Genomic DNA, 24,331 nt, shown 5'->3' on the forward strand with positions numbered 1-24,331 from the left:
GATGATTCAGACTTGGCTAGGCAGTTACTATTGAAATGTATTTTAAAATATTCCAGTAATTAATCTCACATTATCTCTCAGATGATTTAGTGTTCTTTTTAACATTTCCTCATCTTAAAATCATTTAACTTCTTATTTCATAATTTTAAAAATAATTATAAACCTATATTTTGCTTATTATATTTAAAAGTTTAAGGGATTTAAATATAGGTTAATTAAGTTATATTAAGTTGATTAGATACAGTTGTATTTCTTCCCCTAATCTAGAATTTGTCAAGATCCTTTGTGAACAGATTTATGAAGTAGAAATTATTGTTCATCTCTATCTGTGTTTTCCTTAGCCTTAATAAAATTATAAATGTTCTCCTATAGAATATGGAGAAAGGAAAGTTCTCAGTCTTTGGTGTTGGGTGGATATTACAGACATTTGGTGAGGAAAGTAGCTGTAGATGGACATGCAGGCAGCGGTAAACTCAATGTTATTAGAAGGTTCAGAATTTGTAATAATTGCTTAACAAGACACAATCCAAGTAGCATTTATACAATTCAAACCCAATTTTCTACTCTGGAGGAATGAAGGTATATGTGAATTACTTGTTTCAGAAGTGAGATCAATTGTATGATAAAGGACTTAGAAATTTAACTACTTTATTATTGTTATTTCTTATTTTGGCAAAAAAATCACATAATAAGACATCTACCCTATTGGCAAATCTCTAAGTGCATGGTACAGTACCGTTAACTCTGTGCACATCTGGGTACAGCAGATCTCTGGAATGTCTTCGTCTTGGGACAACCTGGCTAGAAAACCTGGAAGGGGCTGCCTTCGGCTCAGGTCCTGATCATGGGGTCCTGGGATTGAGTTCAACATCGGGCTCCTTGCTCAGCAGGAAGCCTGCTTCTCCCTCTGTCTGCCTCTGTCTCTGTCTCTGTCTCTCTCTCTTTCTCTGAAAAATAAAAATTAAAATCTTTTTTTTTAAATTTTTATTTATTTTTATTTTTTTATATTTTTTTATTAAACCATTTTTTAAAAGATTTTATTTATTTATTTGACAGAGAGAGATCACAAGTAGATGGAGAGAGAGGCAGGCAGAGAGAGAGAGGGAAGCAGGCTCCCTGCTGAGCAGAGAGCCCGATATGGGACTCGATCCCAGGACCCTGAGATCGTGACCTGAGCCGAAGGCAGCGGCTTAACCCACTGAGCCACCCAGGCGCCCAAAATTAAAATCTTTAATAAAAACAAATAGAACTTCTTGGTCTTGCAGTTTAGAGTTTGGACTAAAACTCTATACCCACTGAATGGCAGCTCTTCATTTCTTTCTGCCCCCAGCCCCTGGCAGTCAGCATTCCACTTTATACTTCTATGAGTTTGAGTACATTAGAAATCTTATGTAAGTGGAATCATGCAGTATTTGTCTTTCTGTAACTGGCTTATCTCACTCAGTATTATGTCCTCTGGGTTTATCTGGATTGTAGCATATGCCAGTTTTCCTTCTAGTTTTAAGGACAAATAATATTCTATTTTATGTATTACCACAGTTTATCTCTTCATCCACTGATGGATGCTCAGGATGTTTCTGTCTCTTGTCTAATATGAATAATGCTGCAATGGAAATGAGAGTGCAAATATCGCTTCCAGATCCTGTCTTCAGTTCTTTTGAATAAATACCCAGAAATGAGGGGACCGTTGGATCATTTGGGAATTATATTTATAATTTTTGAGGAAATCCTACACTGTTTTCTGTAGTGGCTGTACCATTTTATGTTCTTACCAACAAAACACAAAGGCTCTATTTCTATTTCTTTGCCAACATTTCTTATTTTCTGTTTTTTTGTTTCTTTATTGATAAGTGCCATCCTAACAGGTGTGAGGTGATATCTCATTGTGGCTTTGATTTGCATTTCCCTGATGACTAATGATGTAGAACATTATTTTTTCTTTTTTTTTTTCATGTTTTTTTCAGACAGCCCTTTGTGTGTCTTCTTTGACCATTTTAATTTCAATTAATTAATTAATTAATTACTCAAACTGCTTCATATTTTACTTATTTTTTTCAGTGTTCCAAGATTCGTTGTTTATGCACCACACCCAATACTCTTTTCCCATTTTTATTTTTATTTTTATTTATTTTTATTTTTTTAAAGATTTTATCTATTTATTTGACACACAGAGAGAGATCACCAGTAGGCAAAGAGGCAGGCAGAGAGAGAGGAGGAAGCAGGCTCCCTGCTGAGCAGAGAGCCCGATGTAGGCTCGATCCCAGGACCCTGGGATCAAGACCTGAGCCGAAGGCAGCAGCTTTAACCCACTGAGCCACCCAGGTGCCCCTTTGCCCATTTTTAAATTGGGTTATTTTGCTTTTTGCTATTGATTCATGGGAGCACCTAATATATTCTGAATACTAACCCCTCATGAGATATATAGTTTATAAATATTTTCTCCATTCAGAAGGTTTCCTTTCACTCTGTTGATTGCTTCCTTTGGCATAGAGAAGCTTTTTTAGCTGATGTAGTCCCACTTGTCCATTTTTGCTTTTATTTCCTATGCTTTTGGTGTCATATCCAAAAAATCATTGCCAGGACTATTGTCACAAAATTTCTTACCTGTTCTCTTCTAGAATTTTTAAAGTTTTGGGATGTACACTTAAGTCTTTAATTCATCTTATGTTGATTTTTGTGTCTGATATAAAATAAGGGTCCAAATTCATTCTTCTTCATGTATATTTCTAGTTTCTCCAACACCATTTTCTGGAGAGACTATGCTTTCCCCAGTGAGTAGTCTTGGCACTCTTATTGCAGATAACTTGACCATACATACATGGATTTGTTTTGGGGTTCTCTCTTTTCTTCTCTTGGTCTATATGTTTGTCATAGGCTAGTATCATACTATTTTGAATATTATAGCTTTGTGATATGTTTTGAAATCAAAATTGGGAACCAGCTTCTTTTTCTTTTTTTTTTCCCAACGAATGTTTGGCTATTGTTGGTTTGTGGTTTTATGTGAATTTCAGGATTTTTTTTCTTTCTGCAAGAAATGCCACTGAGATTTTGATTGAATTGTTTTGAATCTTTGGATTGCTTTGGGTAATATAGGTATTTTAACAATATTAAGTCTTCGAATCATGAACACAGCCCATCATTCCATTGGTTTGTGTTATTTTTAATTTCTTTCAGCAATGTTTTGCCATTTTCAGTATACAAGTCTTTTGCCTCATTGGTTAATTTATTGCCAAGTATTTTATTCTTTTTTGATGATAGTATGAGCAGGATTGTTTTCTTAACTTCCTTTTGAAATTGTTTGTTGCTGGTGTATAGAAATGCAACTGATTTTTTGCTGTTGATTTTATATCCTGCAACTTTACTGAATTTTTTTATTTGTTCTAACAGTTTTATGTGTATGTGTGGAACGTTTATGATTTTATACATTTAAGATCATGTCACCTGCCTACAGAGATAGAAGTTTAACTTCTGACATATATTTACTTTTAGAGTAGTTATTACTAGGGCAGTGATAATAAGTAGCCACTGTATAATTCTTTATAGTTTTTTTTCCTCCTAAATATGACTAAGTTTTGTAGTTCAAAGATGTATTCAAACACTTTAGACCACAATTTTCCTACCTGTGGAAAAGGTATCTAAGGGTTAAAAAGAAGATTCAGGGCACAATAACATTTGATTCCCACAAAGCAACTTTATTAAGTATATGTTAATAAGAAGGGCATTTAACAAGAGCAAACTGAAGCTGAAGCTTTTGAGATTTACTTGTATGACATAATTAGTAGGTGGTAATGCCATGATTAAAACTTGTGTTTTCTCATCCACAGACTTCGCTGAGTAAATGAACAGTCTATGCATTTTAACTTCTTAGTGCTACTTTTTTCTTGCTGATTTTTCTTTAGTTCCTTTAATATTAAACTTTGCTTTGTATATCTGAGCATTGACAACCTATGGCTGGGAAAAGTGCTGAAATATCTTTTGTAGTAGGGATCAGGTAGCCTGGGACAGCCACATTTACTGAGGTAAATGCAGAAATAATTACAAGCATTGTAAACAAATGCTATATAATAGATTTACTTAATATTTGAGTTATATGCTGACTCTATTTTTCATTTTATAGAGTTTTATCTTTATCAGGACAGTATTGTTTATATACATCTATGGATTAAACATATTTAATTGCTTTAATTCCACTTTAGTAAATCCAGTACTTATATTCTTTGTGGCTTAGTGTACTTTTCAATCATTAAATAATTTATTTTTAGACTGCTATAAATTACAGTATTTTTCACTGAAACACTCAACTCCCAAATGATTATATAGCATCCTAACTGATCCTACTCAGAAGCATATTGTTTGCATTAATAAAGTCTTAATACATTTTAATTTTTCTAAGGGTTTTTGCAATGTTACATTTATCAAGAGCCCTTAGATGATTCATGGGAAATGCTGAATTCTGTGTTTTTGACCTTGAGCATTTTCATTTTGTTCTAACGTTGCTTTTATCTGCCTATTCATCAGAATAAACACTGCTATTTCTACTTGAAATGTGTTTTGTTGTGCAAACTTAATATCTGTGTTTTCAAATAAGTATTTATATCATATCAGACTTTTTACAACTCAATTTTATTTTCAAAATCATCATCTTTCTTTCTTCATTTAACTTAAGACATGTAAAACTATTTTTTATTTATGGAGGATTTGATGAGACAAGAATTCACCTACTGATAGCTATGACTCTGTAATATGGTAATATCTCAGTCTGATTTCAGTGTCCTTCAGGGGGAAAGAAGTCATATTAAGTGAAGGTTATAAAGATGACAGTTTGCAGTGGAAGAATCATTCTTGAACTCAGGACACTTAAACCACCCTATGTTCATGGGGCACATGCTATGTCTTACAAAAACAACAGGAAAACCCATAATAGAATGGTTCTGACCACTAACCTTGGTTAAACCAATAAGCTAATTACGCTCTGTCTATCACTTTGTTGAAATGGCCCTAGAGATATCAAACACACAGATCTTGAGACTGTGTAGCTGATAATTTGCTATTTTAGATGACTGATAATTACTTCTAAGATATTAGACAGCCTTAGAAAGAGGAAAATACAATTGTTTTTCCAGTAATTTCTACTTAAGATCAACAGAAATGAGAGAGTAAATCAATGTCCACATCTACTTGGAAAATTTTAATCTTCCTTTAAGGGTTTTTTTTTTTTTCCTTTAAGGTTTTAATCTTTTAATTTTTTCAGGTTATTTTGAGAAAAGTTTTCATTGTGTATGGCATTTTGGTATCACCTTTATTCATTATATTCTGGTTATTATTTAATATTTCTGTTTTTCAACTTTGGTGTGGTATTTGCTATGAAACTTAGCTTCACTTTACACTGAAAAATAATAATTTTGTTTCATATGATTCCCTAGCCACATGAACCAGATACCCACTGGCCTGAATATGAGTATGGGTGACCTACTAATTTTTTGGGAATGAATGAGGAAATTCTCCATGAGGAAGAACTTTATGAATGCCAGATTATTTATCTTATAGTTTTGTTTTATGGTTGGCCCTAATGACACCATTAAGTATGCAAAAATCCTAGTTATAGAAACATAAGATGAATTTACTTGGAAAAGTCTTTTCTAGAACAGAAATACGTATTTTCATCAACACCAAAAGACTCAGGGCCTTATGATGTCCATGTCTTTCATAAAAATTAAAGAATGATATTATCTTTTTAAGGAAATTTGGTTAACTCACCTCTTTAAAATAGCAAATACATGTATTTTTTTTTTTTTTTCCTTTAGCATGTGGAGAAACCCTACAAGAATCCAATGGCAACCTTTCCTCTCCAGGATTTCCAAATGGCTACCCTTCTTATACACATTGCATCTGGAGAATTTCAGTGACCCCAGGGGAGAAGGTAGTTTATATCATCGAGAGTTCTCATTTAGTGTTATATAAAGTGTTAAATATATAAAGGTTTATTTTTAATTTGCTTTATTTTTTATTCTTATTTGTTATTTTCAAATATGAAACTAAAAAATCTCAGAAAAGTTATAATGAAAATTGCTCAAACTCTGGAAATTTTTTTGAAAAATGTGATTTAAAAAGAAATAATAAATGCTCTAAAAAGATTGAAATAATGTTCTCAGGCACAATGGAATTAAGTTAAAATAAGTGTCACATAGATAACCAGAAAAATCCCACATATTCCAGTTAAGAAATATACATAAAATATCCAGTTTAGCTAAGAAGCAATTATAGTGAAGATTAGAAATAATTTTCAGCTATAATATAAAGAAATACTGAATAGCAACTCTGTAAGATGCAATGAAAGCAATACTTGGAAGGAAATTCAGAACTTAAATACTCACATTAACAACTAAAAAAATGCCCTAAACTAATGAGTTAGACATTCTTATTGAATGGCTATTAAAGGTATAGTAAAATAAATGTAAAGGTACGTAATAGAGGAAGTAAGAAATAATAGATAAGTTAAGGAGATCAAAATAACATGGTACAAAGTATGAACAAAGTTGGTACTTCGAAAAAACTTAGAAATATAAGAAAATGGATGTAAACAGATCAAGAAAGAAAAAGAATAACAGGAAAAGCACAATTATCTATCACTAGAATGAAAAGGTTATTATAACCAAGATGCACTAGACACAAAAATGAGAATAAAAGAATATTGTCAACATTATACCAGTAACTAAAAAAATGTAGATGAAATGGGAAAACTCTTATAAAATATTACTGAGTTCTTTCTTGAGAAGAAAAAAAAAAAGCTTGGTTACTCCTATAACAACTAAAGAAAATGAACTACTGTTTAATTGAGTTATTAGATATTTTTCAGCAATGAAAATTCAAGCTCACATGGCTTAATTAGTGAGTTCTAGCCAACATTCAAATAAGGACTAAGAATAATCCTATATAAACTCTTCCAAGGAATAAAAAAGAAGATCCACTTTCCTATTTATATGGCTAGCAAAACCTTGATAGCATTCCTGACAAGGGAAGTATAAAAAAGGAAAAGTATAATCCAAGCTAAAACTTGAATATGGAAGTAAAATCCTCAAACCAAACCAAAGCTTCGCATGCACATATGTAGACACAAATACCATTAAATGTGCATCTCAATTAAATCAAGAAAAAAATATCTATTACTGATTTAACAACAACAAACCCTGAACAAACTAGGAATAGGTACCTTCTTAATCTTCAAAAGCAGATCAACAAAAATTATTACAAATATTATTCTTGGGAAAATTCTGTAAGTATTTCTTTCTACCACACCACTTTCTTTTTGGTGGAAATCATGGCATAGTAAGGCAAGAAAATGTAATTAAACATAGTAAGGATTAAAAAAGAAGAAAATTCCCTTCAGCATATTTGGTTTCTTGGTTAAAGTGTTTATTATTAAGAAAGAAAATGAATGACTCCATTAACTTTTGAATTCTGTCTTGAACGCTAAACTTAAAAGTTTTTCCAGAACAAGATTATATTGATATTAATCTTTATTTTTACTACTTATTAAATGGTTTTTGTTCTTTGCTTACGACTTATTCATCTGGTATGATTCAATTATACTTAGAATTTTGTTGAGAATGCATTTGAAGTTAAGGAAAGTTTAATATTCCTGATAATTGAATGTTGTTAGGAGAATCATGGGTGTGGAGCTGTCCAGGGTGTTCCGATACTCAATGTGAAAGCTGAATGAAATGTTTGTGTAACATGTATAGTTTTTAAACATAAAAAGGTACAATTGACTTAGAATAATACATGAATGCATACATAATTCTTTATATAGTCATTTTTAATTTAAGAATAAAAGTTTATGTTGAAATGTAGTTATAGATGTTGATCAGTTTCTATATGAATTTTTGAACAAGCTAATGAGAATATTTTATGAAAACCATTCTTAAAAAGATACTGAAGAGATATAAAAGCTGATAAAAAACTATACATGATTTTGAAATTAAAATTATTGAATATGAAGAGTTTTGAACAAGATTAATAAAAATTACATCCATTCATAAGACCAAGATAATACAGGAAAAAAAAATGGTTCTTCCTATCCAATTGCAGTGACCAGACCATCAGTATTCAAAGTTTATTCACTTTTCTTGTATGTATGATTACCAATATAACTGTAGCTTCCAAAATGTTATAAATAGGAAGAAATCAACACATCTGTCATATTTTTAAATTATTTTTATTATTTTTATGTATGATGATGAGCAAATAAATTGAATTAAGTGGTCAGTGAACAATATCAACTATTTTTTTTCATTCTTGTGTTTTTACTAGTTTCTTTTTGTTTTAAATTTGGGTTTGTTCTGTTGTTCTTAGTTGGCAGTTTAACTCATTAATTCTAATACAAACCCGTAAGGCTATAACTTTCCTCCTAAGAACCACTTTTATCTGAATTTAACCAGCTTGACATACAATGTTTTTGCTATTTTTCAATTTTAATTACCTGCTTTGTCTCTTATTATTTCTTCTCAACCAACATATTTTTTAGTAATATATATTTTCTTATTTGCAAAGATACATTTTTCCCCCCAATCATCCTTTTCTTGTTAATTTCTCCTTGAGTCAGTTCTTGTGAGAGACTGTACTCTGTAAGATTTCAGTCTTTGAAATATTTTGAGGCTGGCAGTATGACCTTGGAGCTGACCAGTCTTCATAAAGAATATCATCACTTTAAAGATGGGGCACCTGGGTGGCACAGTTAAATGTCTGACTCTTGGTTTTGGCTCACGCCATGATGTCAGAGTCTTGAGACTGAGTTCTGTGTCTTGCTCTGAGCTGGGCCTGGAACCTGCTTAGGATTCTCTCTTTTTCCTCTCCCTCTGCCCCGACTCTCTCTCTCTCTAAATAAATAAATAAAATCTTCAAAAGAAAAACGAAATGTGTTTTGTGCAGTAGCTGGGTGGTAAGTTCTCTGTGCATATGGGTGGCAGTTCTCTTTTTAATTGTGAAATGTATATATTCTCTAATTATTGTTTTTTTTACTTTATTCGATAGAAAGTTATGTTAATATTTGTCACTATTTGGTGGATTTATTCATTTACCTTTTAAAAATAAATATTTGTTAAAAACAAATTTTATATTTATTTATATTTCAATATACTTAAAATATTTTTATTCTATGTTTTATATACATACTGTGTTTAGAATATAACATCTTTCTGGTAAATAACTGTGACTATACACTGTACTTCTTTATCTCTAATCACTATTTAGGTTAGCACTCAATTTTTTTCTGATATTAACAAGGATACACATTCTTTTAATATTCTAGCTTGGTTATATCTTTATCTTGCTTTAGACATTGAGTTGCTCTGTGGTCTTGTGTCTCAGGTGTGTCCCTTTTAGGTAGCAAATAGTTTGGTTTTATTTTTTATTTAATTCATGTTGGTTAGTTTGTCTTTAGTGTTTAATTGCAGTTACCTTTATTGTGATTACTGATGTATTATTACTTCTTGTTTGCATTCTGTATGTCCCACTTTGTTTCTTTTGTCCTACTTTTTTTTTTTGCCTTTTTATATGTTGAATTTATGGTTTTGTTTTCCCTCATTTCATTTATTTTCTGTCTATTGGGTTGAAAGTTTTAAATGTATATTTTATCATTTGGTACCCCTGTTCTACCAGCCTTCTTAATGGGGTCATATTTAAATGGTATCCTTATCCATCGAAACCATAAAAAGATTCTAAAAAAAAAAGATTATAATACACGTTATCTTCATTTTATATGGTTTTGTTTAGTATTTTTCTTCAAGTTTGTTTCCTTATACAAATGAGATATTGTTGTGGTTTTTTACACTTAACATTTGTTAAGCTATATGCAAATATTTACCAAATTTTTTATTATGGTGAAAAATATGTAAATGTACTGTCTTAACCATTTTTAAGTGTACAATTAAATAGTGTTAAGTACATTCACATTGCTGTGAAGCAGATCTCCAGAGCTTACTCAGTTTGCAAAACTGAAACTCTGTAGCCATTATGTCCATTTTCCTTACCCCTCAGACCCTGGGAACCACCTTTCTACTTTCTGTTTCTATGAATTTGATTACTTTCCATACCTCACAGAAGTGGAAGCATACAGCATTTGTTTAATTATGACTGGCTTATTTTATTTAGCATAATGGTCTCAAGGTTTAACCATGTTTTAGTATGTGACAGGATTTTCTTCCTTTTTAAGGTTGAATGCTATTACATTGTATGTATAGACAAATTTGTTAAACCATCTACCCATTGATAGACATTTGAGTTGCTTCCATCTTTTGGCTATTGTGAATAGTGCTACTACAAACAAGAGTATGCAAATATCTCTTTAAGACAGTCCTTTCAATTCTTGTGGATCCATACCCTGAAGTAGGATTGCTGGATAATTTGGTAGTTCTGTTTTTAATTTTTTGAAGAACTTCCATATTGTTTTCCATAGTAGTTGCACCATTTTACAATCCCATCAGCAATGTAGAAGGGTTCCAAATTCTCCACATCTCCTCAAATATGTAGTATTTTGTTTTTTGATAGTTGGCATCCTAATGCTGGGAGAGAGGATATTTCATTGTGGATTTGATTTGCATTTCTCTGATAATTAGTAATGTTGTCCATCTTTTCATATGCTTCTTGGCCATTTGTTTATCATCTTTGGAGAAGTGTATCTTCAAGTGTCTTGCTCATTTTTTAGTTGGATTAATTTATTTTGGGGGGGGAATTATAGGAGTTCTTTACATATTTTGGCTATTAACACCTTTATGAGATATATGATTTGCAAATATTTTTTTCTTTCCTATAGCTGCCTTTTTACTTAGTCCATTATATGCTTTGTAAAGCTTTTTAGTTTGATGTAGTACCACTTAACTATTTATGCTTTTTTTTTTTTTGCCTCTGCTTTTGTGCCATATTCAAGAAATCATTGCCATTTCCAATATCATGAAGCTTTCCCTCTACGCTTTCTTCTAGTTTTATAGTTTTGGGTTTCACATTTAGGCCTTTCATTGATTGTGTAATTAATTTTTGTATATGGCTTAATATAAAGAACTGACTTCATTCTCTTCTACATGGGTCTTCATTCCCAACAGCATTTGTTTGAAGATTCATCAAATATTTTTATTCATTATTTCTTCTCACATCTCAGACTTCCATTAAGGCTCATTTTGTCCTGTCTATAGTTTATACTTTAGGCTATTTTTAAAATTAGTGTATTTTGCTAGTATTTTTCTGTTTGAAAATGTGAATTTTTTTTTAACTTGGATTCATGATAATGGAATTTCACTGTATATAATTTGCTATATATTTAACTTTGCTAAAAACCAAAACGTGAAGAAATACTTCCATTTGAAATATTTCTTAATGTAGAATCCTAGAAACTGAAAATATCAAAAGTGATTTAATGACCACTAAAAATTGAATAAGTTATAACCATATAAAATAAGTTTATAGAAGTTATTATAAAATGGTGCTGCTTGCAGATAATTTCTAGAGACAGTTTTTTCAAATTCTAAAACCTCAGATTTCTCCCATATAATAAACTAGTATTTCAAGTGCACTGCATAACAATGTGTAGTCTCTTCATTTTTTTTCTCTCTCTTCATTTATTTTGCTAAACTAGTAAAAGTCTAGTAAGTGTATCTTATACAACACATGTGAAAAAATTATCAAGTGCCTTACCTATGAATATAAACATATGATGTTATGTAGATTTAATCTAATGAAAGCAAGTTATATAATTTATAAAATTGAAACTATTTTGGTTCAGTACCATGAGGGTAGTTGAATATTACAAAATTTATCATTTTGTCAAATAATAGTATCAAAATGGAAAAATAACTGTCCAAAAATTTCATAAATGCTGGTAACACTAGAATTTAGTATGTATATTTAATGATAACCTGATGAATTAGGACTAACAGGGCTTTTTTTTTTTTCAATTCAATACATATAAGAAACTAATATTGAGTATTTACTATGGCAGGCATTGTGTTAAACTCTGCACATTCCATTGAGTTTGGTGTTACAATTATCTCTGTTTTATATATAAAGAAATTGAACTTAAGAAAGGATTGAGTAAACCGCCTACCACCACACAGCTTGATTTAACAGAGCTAATCATTTAATTTTTATTTAGTTATAGAGCATATGTTTTCTCTTCTGAAAAATTCAGAAGAATGAACTAAAAAATGATACTTAAGTTGATCAAATAAAAGCAACTATATAAAGCTGTAATAGATTTTAGAAAGTCGTGGAACTAAAACAGAGTAGCATATCATGTAGCCGGATGTAACACATCATATGCCAGGATATATTATAAACAGTCAATTTTTTCAAAATTATTATATAGTTTAAAGTAACTCTAATAAATTTCAAAAGATTTTTGTTTTACACATAGACACAATTTCCCTGAAGTAAGTTATTTACAAGATAACAACGGTTGGAATAACCAAGACAAATTAGAAAATAACTGATGAAGTAAAGTGGATTGTACTGTAAAATAATAGGAAAACACTGAGCTGCTTCAGTAATTCGTATTCTGTGGTATGTCAAAATAGGCTTCAAAGCCAGTGGAACAAATTAAAAAGAACTTATGCCTGAGGGCTTAAAGACTTTTGTCACATATTTGTTTATAAAATTGTTCTTTCTTTTTTTCTTTCTTCCTTCCTTCCTTCCTTCCTTTCATCTTTCTTTCTAGAGAAAGGGAGAGATGTGGGAGGGTGGTGTAGGGGAGAGAGAGAGAGAAAATTTCAAGCAGACTCCATGCTCAACACAGAACCCACTCTAGGGCTTGATCTCAGAACCCTGAGATCAAGATTTTTCAATAAATAATCAATTTTATGTATTTCTACAAAATTGAAACCTTTACTTCATATTTTTCTGAGGAAAACAAGTGATTTGGTTTTTATTTTCTGGAAAAGATACGTTGGGTACCAAAATCAAGAATAAAAAATGCAAAATAATTTATTAAAATAATTACATTAAAAATCTCTTTAACAATACAAAATCACAAATAAAAATGAAAATGATATGAGAGAACATTGGTATTATGTCTATATAAAGGGTTAGTTTAAATTAATGAGTAAAGATTAACACCACATTAGAAAATGACTAAAACAGCAGAACATTTTTGTCTCACTCTCAGTACAAATAGATAATTAATATAGAAATTATTTATTTTCACAAAGAAGAAGACAAAGAATAGACTTATAATAGCGAATGATAGTAAGGGTATAGAGCTTTTGAAAATAAAAGTGAAAATATCTTTTCTGAACAACCTTGTTAATCTTTTTCATATTTTGAAAAATGGGCCTGCATTTTAGCCCAGAGATTTATTCTAGGGAAATTATTTGGGTCTGTGCAGAGGCAGTTATATATAATAATGAAAAATTGGAAAGATATTAAATTTAGGAAATCAAAAATAGCATTGATTTGAGAAAATGTTTTCTGTATATTGGGAAATTCAATAAGTAGGTTAAAAATCATAGGCATGAAAAGATCTAATTTTTAAATCACATATGTTAGAGACAAAATTATGGAAGAGTATATACTAAAACAATGCTTATTTCTCCCTGATGGGTTTACAGATAGGTTTTATTTCTTTTTCTTCCTTTAATTTTCTACAGTAAGCATGTATTGTTTTATACGGGGAGAATGTTCTTTTTAAAAAATAAGTTTATTATTGTACAACGCTGTAAATGTACTTATCACCATAAAACTATGTGCTTAGAAGTGATTAAAATGGTAAGTTTTATGTGTATATTTATTTCACCATGACAAAAAAGATGTAATATTGCCATTTTACATGTAATTGGACTCCCCAAGGTAAAAACAGTGTCCTGTCCAATCTAAGACCATTCTTGATGTTGCAAGGTACATGCTGGTAACAGTCCCGAATGTGCAACTGAGAATGTATCTCTTTGAGCTGATAGAATTATGCAATTTGATTCTTTGGTCTCATAGAATTGATTGACTTTTTTACAAGGGCAGATTGTTTTTGTCTTCAATGGAGTTAATAGTTTTTTTTTTTTCTTTTCCTATATAACCCAATTAAGAGCGATCATTTGACTGCTTTCATTTTGCAAAACTTTTCTTAATCATTCATCTGTGGTTTACACATATGGGGTCAATTCACAGTATAGTGTTTCTATTGCCAAAGGCACCTCTTAAATTTAGCAATTAGTATGTAGATAAATCTTTGATTCTGTTTTTAAAAGTGTATCTGGCTGGCGTGTGAAAGAGATCGTTGCTATCAAGAACTTATAAACATATAGCAAGAACAAGGCCCATAATACAATAGCCAAACTCTGAAAAATCACTGAAGAAAGCAAGGTAGAATTGCTGAGATAGGAGAGCTCAGAGCTTGCTGGGAGCTCTGAGGCCCCCAGCCTTTGCTAAAGACTTTGAAAGGTGTGAAGAGGTTCCAGAAACAGGGAAGGGGCAAATGGTATCCCAGGAGGAAATACTAGGCTTTGACTAAAGGAGTGCTGGAACTGGGGGTACTTTTTCAGGCACAGTAGCAAGAAGTCAGGGACGGGTAGGGTGAAGAATCTGTTGGAAGTAGTGCAATATGAGGCAGCCCAGGTGGGTTATGACTTTGGAGTCATGATGCCCAAGATTAGAAATTTATGTTGAGTTGGGTGTGAAGCCACTGTGCCCGGCTTTCATGGGATTAAAGTGGCCATACAGGATAGATGAATTGGAGATGAGTGAAACTGAAAACCAAAGTACAGCTTGTGAGGGATGCCTGGTGGCTCAGTTGGTTACCTTCAGCCTAGGTCATGATCCCAGGGTACAGGGGTCAAGTCCTGCATTGGGCTTCAGCAGGGAGCCTGCTTTTCCCTCTGCCTGCTGCTTCCTCTGCTTGTGTTCTCTCTCTGACAAATAAATAATAAAACTCTGAAAAACAAAATAACAAAGTACAGCTTGTGAAACTATTGCAGTTAATTCAAACAGGTACGGAGAATATGGTCAGTGAAAGCGAAAGGAGAACATTATTAGGGGAACTGCAGAAATTGGAATTGATTAGGTATAGGGGTGGAGTGGAGATCAAGGAAAAGAAGAAGGAAAAATATTCCTGCAATTGGTGATGACCCATCAAAATTTAAAAATCCAGGTGTTGTCATATAAATTCAAGCAGAAAATTACTTTTATAGCATTATCCAACTCCTGTTTTTCACCCGTCAAATCATAAATCCCTGATGGAATTAGGGATCTATCTGAGTTGTACAACTAGTCTGGCTCCAGGTTCTCCTGTCTATTCTTTGGATTTTAAAGTAAGAATCTCTTCCTTCAACATGTTGATTTTCCTGTGAAATCTTAAAGTTAGGCTGATGTTTTTATGTTCCTAGCATAGTTGGATTAAGTAAATTGAGTTAATACTTTTAATTCTTTCATAACTGTCCTCAAGATTTATATTGTGAGAGATGCTTGAATATATACCATGAAAATAGTACTACATGAGAATCTTAACAATGCTTTCAGATTACCTTAGTGGTTTTCTAATATTATCCAATTAAATCTTTCTGCTTTAACTCTGCTTAGATCAGCTTGATATTATGGCCTCCAGGGATTTAGCAGTAAAGAAATACATTCCAACTAAGAAAGTTTAAGTAAACTAGCAAACTGAGACGCTAGAGCTTAAACCCAAGCTTTCTCACTCCCAATCATAAATAGCTTGAGTTGCAGGACAAGATGTAAATTTTTCCCTTTAGCAGGATACAATTCAGAGCTGAACAAGAGCTTAATGGTCAATTATCCCATGAATTGGCAATGTTTTCTGGAAAGGATATACAGTAAATACTTTAGGCTTTGCAGGTAATATAGTTTGTATCAAATATTCAATTCTATTGTATTGCAAAAGTAATAATAGACAATATGTAAAGAAATGGGTCCAAGAAGCCTCTTTTTACAAGAACTAGCTGAAGGCTGGATTTGACCCATAGATTATAGTTTACTGATCTTCTCACCTCTAGTCTTATTCCTGAGAAGAAAACTGTAGTCTCCCTAGATTATTAGGTTTGTTCAAGCTTCTTTTGGGTGGAACCCAGAAATCTATTTTATTTTACTGCTTTTGATTCTAGTATCTCTTTTTAAAAAGCCATTTAATAATATCAGTCTAATTGAGGATTTGTGTCTTCCCCATCCTCGGCACTGTAAGACCAATTCTAATTGGTCTTTCTGTGGTACTCATGGGATTAGTTTAGGTAGTAATGTCTTAATTGTGCTGCCAATAGTTTTTTGATTATATTTTCAATGGAAATTTGCAGGCATCCAGTCCCTTGACTGTTGGTCTGCCTTTCTTCCAGATTCTGCACTCTGTGGTACTCTGCAGTACTGTGTAACGAAGTTTTAATAAGCATACTTCACAGCAATTGTATCAATTTAACTTTGCAGAATAGCAACTAAGACTCATAACCATCAAGGAAATCCTAGAATTGTTCCTTGTATCTCTTCAATCTCATGTTCCAATGGAGCCATGATTAATTTTACATTGATAATGGTAAATTGATACCTACCATAAGAAATAAACATTTCTATAACTGTGCTACTTAGCTTTTATTTCACCTATCCTTAAAAAAAAGATGCAACATATTTACACAAAATAGCATAATTTAAGACAACCAAATATTTTCCAAGTGCTTTTGATTTGTAACTCAAGTTGATTCTGCTAGCAACCTTAGTCAAAGGCCAGCATTTTACTTCTGTGTCAGAGCCCTAAGATTTGATTTTAGAAAACCTATCTTTATTACATTTTCTGCTTCTAAAGGACTCTGTGTTTTATATTAAAGTAGGCTAGTTTTGTTCCTCCACGGTGCCTGGCGTTTAAAATAGAAGATTAAAAACAAGATAGGAAACTTTTCTGTTTAGAGTTATCCCCCTTACAACTGTGTGTGTGTGTGTGTGTGTGTGTGTGTGTGTCCAAACTTCAAATATTAACCACTTGTTAGGAATCCAACCACACTGTTTTAATTTTAAATACAATTTGATGATATACATACTTCTAATTTAGCTGATTTCTTTCCCTCATAAAAGAGGAAGTGAAACTATTTGCACATGACCATAAAACTCACCTTTAAATCTGAGAGGGAAGCCACAAAATGAGACTTAGGGTCTACCGTTTGTGTCTAAATTCTAGTTTTGCCATCTCTGTTATAACTGAGTTCTTGTATGATTATACAGATTCAAATCCCTGGTGGTTGCTAAAAGAGAATACAAATGCAGAATGAAACCTAGGATCAGGCAGTGGTGGTCTTCCTCATTTAAACAGGCTTAAAGTTAATACAAAGCTAAAGAGGAAAACCAGAAATTATTTTCCAATGATGTTGTAAGAACAACCCAATATTGCATTGGTATTCAGAGATGGAGGAGAAAACACATTGGGAACTTCAGAAAAATTGTTTAGAATCTATACATTTTAAAAATCAAGCGTTGAGGATTACTGCAAACAGAAGGTGAAAAAATGAGGTATTGTGGAAATTTTTGTAAACATTTTTGAGAGTATCTAGAATGATAAAATTATGTGAAGGAAAAGAAAACACAAGGGGGGGCACCTGGGTGGCTCAGTGGGTTAAAGCCTCTGCCTTCGGCTCAGGTCATGATCCCAGGGTCCTGGGATCGAGCCCCACATCAGGCTCTCTGCTCTGCGGAGAGCCTGCTTCCTCCTCTCTCTCTCTTTGCCTGCCTCTCTGCCTACTTGTGATCTGTCAAATAAATAAATTAAAAAAAAAAAAAGAAAGAAAACACAAGGGAAAAAGAAACTATAAATAAGATAGAAATAGATGAACAATTTAATTTTTTGTATGATTTATTTATTTATTTGAGAAAGAGAGGAAGAGAGAGAAGGAGCAGGAGTGGGAGCTGCAAAGGGAGAGGAAGAGAGATCTCTAGCAAGAACACCCAGTTGGGAGCCTGATGCAGGGCTCAATCTCAAGAACCTGAGATCACAACCCGAGTCAAAACCAAGAGTCAGAAACTCAACTGACAACCCCACCCAGGTGCCCCAACAGTTTTATGAAACAAAACCAAGTTATGCTACACAGATTGTATTACATTAAAAAGCAAAACAAAACAGTGTGCCTCTATTTATTTTAACACCCTTGGTAGATTTCATCTCTTTGTAATCAAGAAAGTACATGTTTAAAGAGACTGAAAAAGGTTGATTTTAATGGCGAAATGTTAATGCCATTATAAGGCATAGTTGACTATCATTATAGTTTGATAAAGTCTTAGTTTAAATCTCTATAAAATAATTATTTTTAAAATATTTTACTTATTTATTTGACAGAGAGAGACACAGCGAGAGAGGAAACACAAGTGGGGGAGTGGGAGAGGGAGAAGCAAGATCCCTGTTTAGCAGGGAGCCTGACGTGAGGCTTGATCTCAGGACCTTGGAACTGAGCCACCAAAATGCCCCTAAAGTAATTATTTACATGGGCAGTTATAACCAGTTTCGGTGTACAGTTTCATCGATGACTATTGTTGCTTCTGAGATGCAAGACACCAGAAGGAATATTTATTGTTATGCTATATCTTCATTCTCATAAAAAGTAAACTAGTTAAGGATCGAGTTGCCCTAATTAGGACTTAAAAATATTGTGTTAAAGAAAAAGGAGAAGTGTATGTTGTTTAACACAAAAATGGTAGCACTTTTCTGGAATATGGATTCAACATTGATTGATTACATATGTATTTTATTTAGTTCTAGAGCTTGAGAGTTCTCTTAAATATAAATTCAGATTTTAATTGTTACCAAAGGATTATTTAAAAATTGTTACAACCTATGGTTTTATATTAGAAGCATTTATTTAAATACTCATAATTGGTTGCTTTGGGCCAAAGTCCATTGCAGCTTCCAGAATTAAAAAATAGGTTCACCTCACACCTTAGGCATCTTAGATATTTTAAGCAGAAGAGAGTTAGAATGAATTTTGGAATATCAAAAAAATTATCTTCCAAATGAATTTCACTTCAGCTAGGTATATTTCTCATGCTTAGTTTTGCTCTACATTTGGTGTAATCAAGTGGAAAAAGAGTTATTTGAAAAATAAAGGGTTTTTATACAGCAGTAAGAAAATTGACTTTCCTAAAGTTGTTCTTGAATTATCTGAATTATCTTAACAAAAAACAGTATCATTTCAAAACAAAGTATGGAATAAGGGGTCATGTGCAAGATCTTATAACTTGAGAGGTTCTTGAGTATATATTCTTGGATCTAGAGAAGCATAGTGACATCTGCCTTTGATTATAGTTACATGGATAAATTCAAACTTAAGAGCTGTATTTAAAACATTTCAACATATACAATGATATTATGTTCTTGGAATATGGCACATGGTGGTAATTTTTAATATAATTATACATGTCTGACTGGTTGTCTTTGAAATAGATTATTAAAAAGAAGACATTCATGGCAAAATCAGAATTTCTCATGGTTTAAGTCCTGTTTATCTTAAAAAACTCAAAATAAACTCTTTGAATAAAAATTTCTGTTGGCTTCACCACTGTTAAAATACCTTTATAGGAACTTTGGTTTAATTGATAAAATGTTTAACTGCTGACATTGTGCTCCTATATTGTCAAACATTAATGAGAATAAGAAAATATTCTTTTTTTTTTTGAGATGTTTGTTAAGAAAAAAAATATTAAGGGAATACTAACATAAAAAAAAAAGAAGAAAAAATTAGCTATGAATTTGTTCTCACAGTAGTCCTGGGTTCCTCATCTCCAGGAAACAAATAACCGTGTGCAGTCACAATCATTTTACTCTTTGTGTCATTTTGCTCCAATTCACAGATTGTTTTAAATTTTACCACAATGGACCTATACAAAAGCAGTTTGTGCTGGTATGACTACATTGAAGTGAGAGATGGGTACTGGAGGAAATCACCTCTCCTTGGTAAGACTCTTTACCTCCTGTGTGGGCATCATCTAGTCTGTCCTTTCAAGTAGATTCTTTCAAGAGTCATCTTAGACTTAGAAGCGTATGTGGCCCACATTTTAATTTTTATTATACTCTTTTCAACCACAGCAAAATACAGACAGATCAATAGAGAGATTGATTTTAAACTAGCTTAAGTTATGAGGAAATATTTGGATCTGAATGTAATGGCTGAGAATAGCCTCTACATGTATTTTTAATTCGATAATCACCACTTTAATGAGAAACTCAGATAAATGATGCGGGAGCACATGTATGTGTTTTGTTTTGTTGGCTAAGGCAGTGGAATATGAGCCCCTAAGTCTGTGTTTTGTAGCTGGTCTCTTCTGCCACCCATGTTAGCTCTCACTGTGGACGTCACGGTTGTGCTTCTCAGAGAGGAGAGACATTTGTACTTTGTGTCATAAAGTGACCACAGACCACAGACCACACCATTAACTTGCATGAGGCACTTTACTGTTGCCCTCTGTTTTATTTAAAGGTGAGAGCTGTTGTGAGCATGTAAGCAACTACACTAATACTGATTTTTCTTTGAAATGGCAACTTTTCCTTGATTTTTAGAGGTAGCTTTGCTCAGTTGCATTTATATGCCATACAGATCTTTTTTTCCTTAATATCCACTGATATTAAGTGGAAATAATAACATAATAACCCGCTGAGTGAACACTGTTGTATTAAAAGTGTATTAAAAGTCTTAGGAAGTCCAAGACATCTAGAAATGTTTAAACATAAGAAAAAATAAAGAGTTGAAGGTAAGTCAGGTTGAGGAAAACATTGTCTTGAGCATTGTGTTTCTTAGCCTAGGTGAAGCAATCTGTACTATAGGTACATGTGATCCAAAGAAAACATTTCATTAAATTCATATTGAAGAGCCAAACCTAAAGTGAAATAGTGGAGCATACCTCTTTTTAGAACACTGGCAGCATTACATGCTTCAGCATATAGTAGGTCAATGGACTGGTTCGGTCTGGTCATCATTTTCATGTGAAAAATTTTCCCCATGATTTCCCCTGAGACCTCTGCCTTGAAGTGTACCTGTCAGATGGGCAGCATCAGGATCCTTGTTAGAGGGATAGAAATTCAGGCACCCTTCCACACTTTCTGAATTAGAGATTGTATTTTAACAGACTTCCTGGCATTTCATAGGCACATTACGGTTTAAGAAACATTGCTGTCTTTTACATGCTCTTAATTTACTTTGCCATTTGGAAGACACTTCTTCACCTGTTGACCATTAGTATGAATTTGTTTTAAGTGGACTACCGTTTTTCATATACTGAAACTACATATCACATCACTTCCGGGGGAAATGGTTGGCAATGTATTAGTGTTGATAAAATTATTTCATGTGGATTGCCAGATTTAACCATTTTGTCATCCTATGGAAATTTAAAGCACAGTGGCAGACACACAGTTAGCCAACACATATTTATGGGAGGTTGAGGGAAGACAGAAGGAATGACAGGTAGTTATATTCATTTGGTATTTTACTTGCCTGTGGATACATAATTAGAGAACAGTGAGAACTCCTGTGCAAGTCTTCAGGTCCTGTTTGTCATCCTGCCGACTGCACAACGGATTACGACTTTGTACATGAGATGGAATGTGGACCTTGGAGCAGCATGTGGGTCTCCCTGATGGGTCGTCATTGAGCCCCAAAGGACAAAGAACCCTGCTTTGGGCTGAGACACATCCCTAACCAAGTTTCCTCTGCAAGGACTGGTCTGACAATTGGAGCCAGTTTCTCAGGACCACCTGTACTTTTTTACCTTGATGTATCATGTGACCTTTTACAAATATGTCCTTAGCACTAACTGCTTCTTAATTCTGTAGACAGTAAGACTAATGTCAGTCCATTAATCAGGGAATAGTATGTTCCAGTAATTTATAAATAGATATGAAGAGATTCTTTTATTCATCCACCTTTGTTAAGTAAATACTAAGCATACTTATAGCTCTAATTACTCTGGATGGAGTATAGGAACCAAATTAGGTTTTATATATATATGATGTGTAGCTAGTGTGGAAAGCAATTAGAATACAGAGTCATATTTAGGAGTCTCTCTTTATTCTTTTATTTCTTTTAGGTAGATTCTGTGGGGACAAGTTTCCTGAAGTTCTTACCTCTACAGACAGCAGAATGTGGATTGAGTTTCGTAGCAGCAGTAACTGGGTGGGAAAAGGCTTTGCAGCGGTCTATGAAGGCAAGTCCCATTAAGTTTTAGAGATGACTTCCCCTTACATCTCTTAGCAAAAATTTCCTTTCTCTCCATATCACTATAATGATACTGTAACCACATTTTAATTATGAAGTTTTCTAAATCTGTGTTATAATATTTACAAGACTGATTTTACGAAAAACACTCGGGAAAATTAAATTGCAAGAACCTCTTTCTTGGTACCAGTGACAGAGTAACATATAAATGTATGTAGGGATATGTGTGTGGGAGGGAATGACCCAAATTTCCATTGTTTCCATGATAGTATTAAAATGTCATGAAGAAATTATGGTTTTTCCTTTGAATTAAATTTGTGTTTATTTAGTGCCTATGCTGCTGAAATTCTCTGTTACAGGAAACTGCACAGAAAGTAATTGTGCACATTTCTGGGGCATGCTTTGTCTAAGTGAGAGAGTCAGCATTCAAGGGAGAATTTACCAACTGCTTTGTTCTATACTTCTCTGAAACAACAAACCAGCATTGTGTGTCCTGGCTTTAAAAAATAGCCTGTTTTGTTTTGTTTTGCCAGGTTGTGGGCAGAAGAGATCTGTCTTGCGCCTGCTTCTGCTAGCACAGGGTTTAGGTAATTTAGAAGACAGAACATTTCTGCTTCCCTTATAATTTAAGTAAACGGAAGCATTTTGCTGTAGAGATTAACTGGATGGCAGTGAAGGGGATTGTTTGGATGGAGCCACAGATGTTGAGCACATGATGCTAGCTCGCTGCTAGAGGCCCAGAGAATCCTGTGGAGCGTCTCTCTTGATCAGCTGTTTTACCTAAGCCTCAAAGACTGTAAGAACCAGTTCAGGGAAATCATACAGAATATGCTAGAATATTCTACCACATAGAACACATTTACAAAATCTCGAACAGTTTTTAAAAGTTAAATACTGTTTTTGGTAAAGATGTAAAGAAACCGTGATAAAAAAATCATATATTCCAGTGCCATTATCTAATATTTATAGTTAGCTGACTAGGTTTTTACCATCTAAATATTTACAACAGTAGAACCAGCCAACTTTGATTTTTTTATAGTCCGGTCTTTATGCACTCAGCTACAGGCACTGAGCAAAAATGTTATCTCAGAATAAAATGAAAATGAAATGTCAGGTCTAGGTTTATTTGTTTGCTTATTTTCACCCTCAGCGATCTGTGGAGGTGAGATACGTAAAAATGAAGGGCAGATTCAGTCTCCTAATTATCCTGATGACTACAGACCGATGAAGGAATGTGTGTGGAAAATAACAGTGTCAGAAGACTACTATGTTGGATTGACCTTTCAGGCCTTTGAGGTAAAGTGTTTCAGGCACCCTTCACGGAACATACCCTCCATAAATGACAGTGCCATTTAAGGGCATCCTCATTAAATAAGCAAAGAACCAGAGAATCAGCTTTTTAATCAGCTTTTTAATCAGCGAAGAAGCAAAAGAATGCCTATAAAATGTAACATCAAGAGTGAAAGAGGTTTTTTTTTTCTTCTCCCTTCCTCTTGTCGTAGACATTTTCAAGAAGATTAAAGTGAGTTTACATTATCTGTGCTATTTGAATTAGAATGTTTGAAGTACTGACAATAGCTTCCTTTGACAAATGCACAGGCTTGTTTCACAAGACTGCTTGAAGAGTCCATTAAATAATAGAACTTTTATTTCTCTTCTAAACTAAGAGGTTAAAAGGTAGACCATCATTTTTGGTGGTGGTGGTTGTTGTTATGGAGAAAATCCATTTTTCACCTTTTCATCATTACAGGTAAAACTGTTTATATCAGAAATGGAGATTCAAATGTTTTTAGCTTTTGATTTCATCAAAAATATATATCAGGGAGGAGATCAGCACCTATGTTACATTATTCGATGAAGGCACAATAAACCAAAGGTTAGGCAGAATTCTGGAACAAATTCTGGGTCATAAACTACCAAGCTGGCTAATGAGTCATTTTACTGGGACTTAGGGATTAGAAGCCAAAAGATGAAGGACTTTATGGTGAACTCCATAGTATGTTTAAATCAAAGAATCAGTCTAGAAATTGAGAGCCCACCAGTGAAATGAGAAGGAATGACGAAATGAGGGTGGTAGGTCCAGACAGGGTTAAGATCCAGATGCCATAACTGGAGATGATTTCTTCTCTGGTTCGAAGGCTGATTCTCTGTCCCAGCAATGGAAAGGCAGT

General features: G+C 33.1%; 1 protein-coding gene across 1 annotated transcript in view; it reads left to right on the forward strand.

The window, feature by feature from the left end:
• Positions 1-24,331, forward strand: part of TLL1 (tolloid like 1) — a gene marked incomplete at its 5' end in the record, with an annotated part of 213,478 nt that overhangs the window by 127,127 nt on the left and 62,020 nt on the right. The window contains 4 exons of the mRNA XM_082727252.1: positions 5,805-5,920; positions 19,801-19,903; positions 22,033-22,149; positions 23,311-23,456. Of these exons, the coding sequence (XP_082583378.1) occupies positions 5,805-5,920; positions 19,801-19,903; positions 22,033-22,149; positions 23,311-23,456 (482 nt within the window). The remainder of the gene's footprint in view (positions 1-5,804; positions 5,921-19,800; positions 19,904-22,032; positions 22,150-23,310; positions 23,457-24,331) is intronic.

The sequence above is a fragment of the Mustela nivalis genome, assembly GCF_964662115.1.
Source record: "Mustela nivalis genome assembly, chromosome: 4".
Lineage (NCBI taxonomy): Eukaryota > Metazoa > Chordata > Mammalia > Carnivora > Mustelidae > Mustela > Mustela nivalis.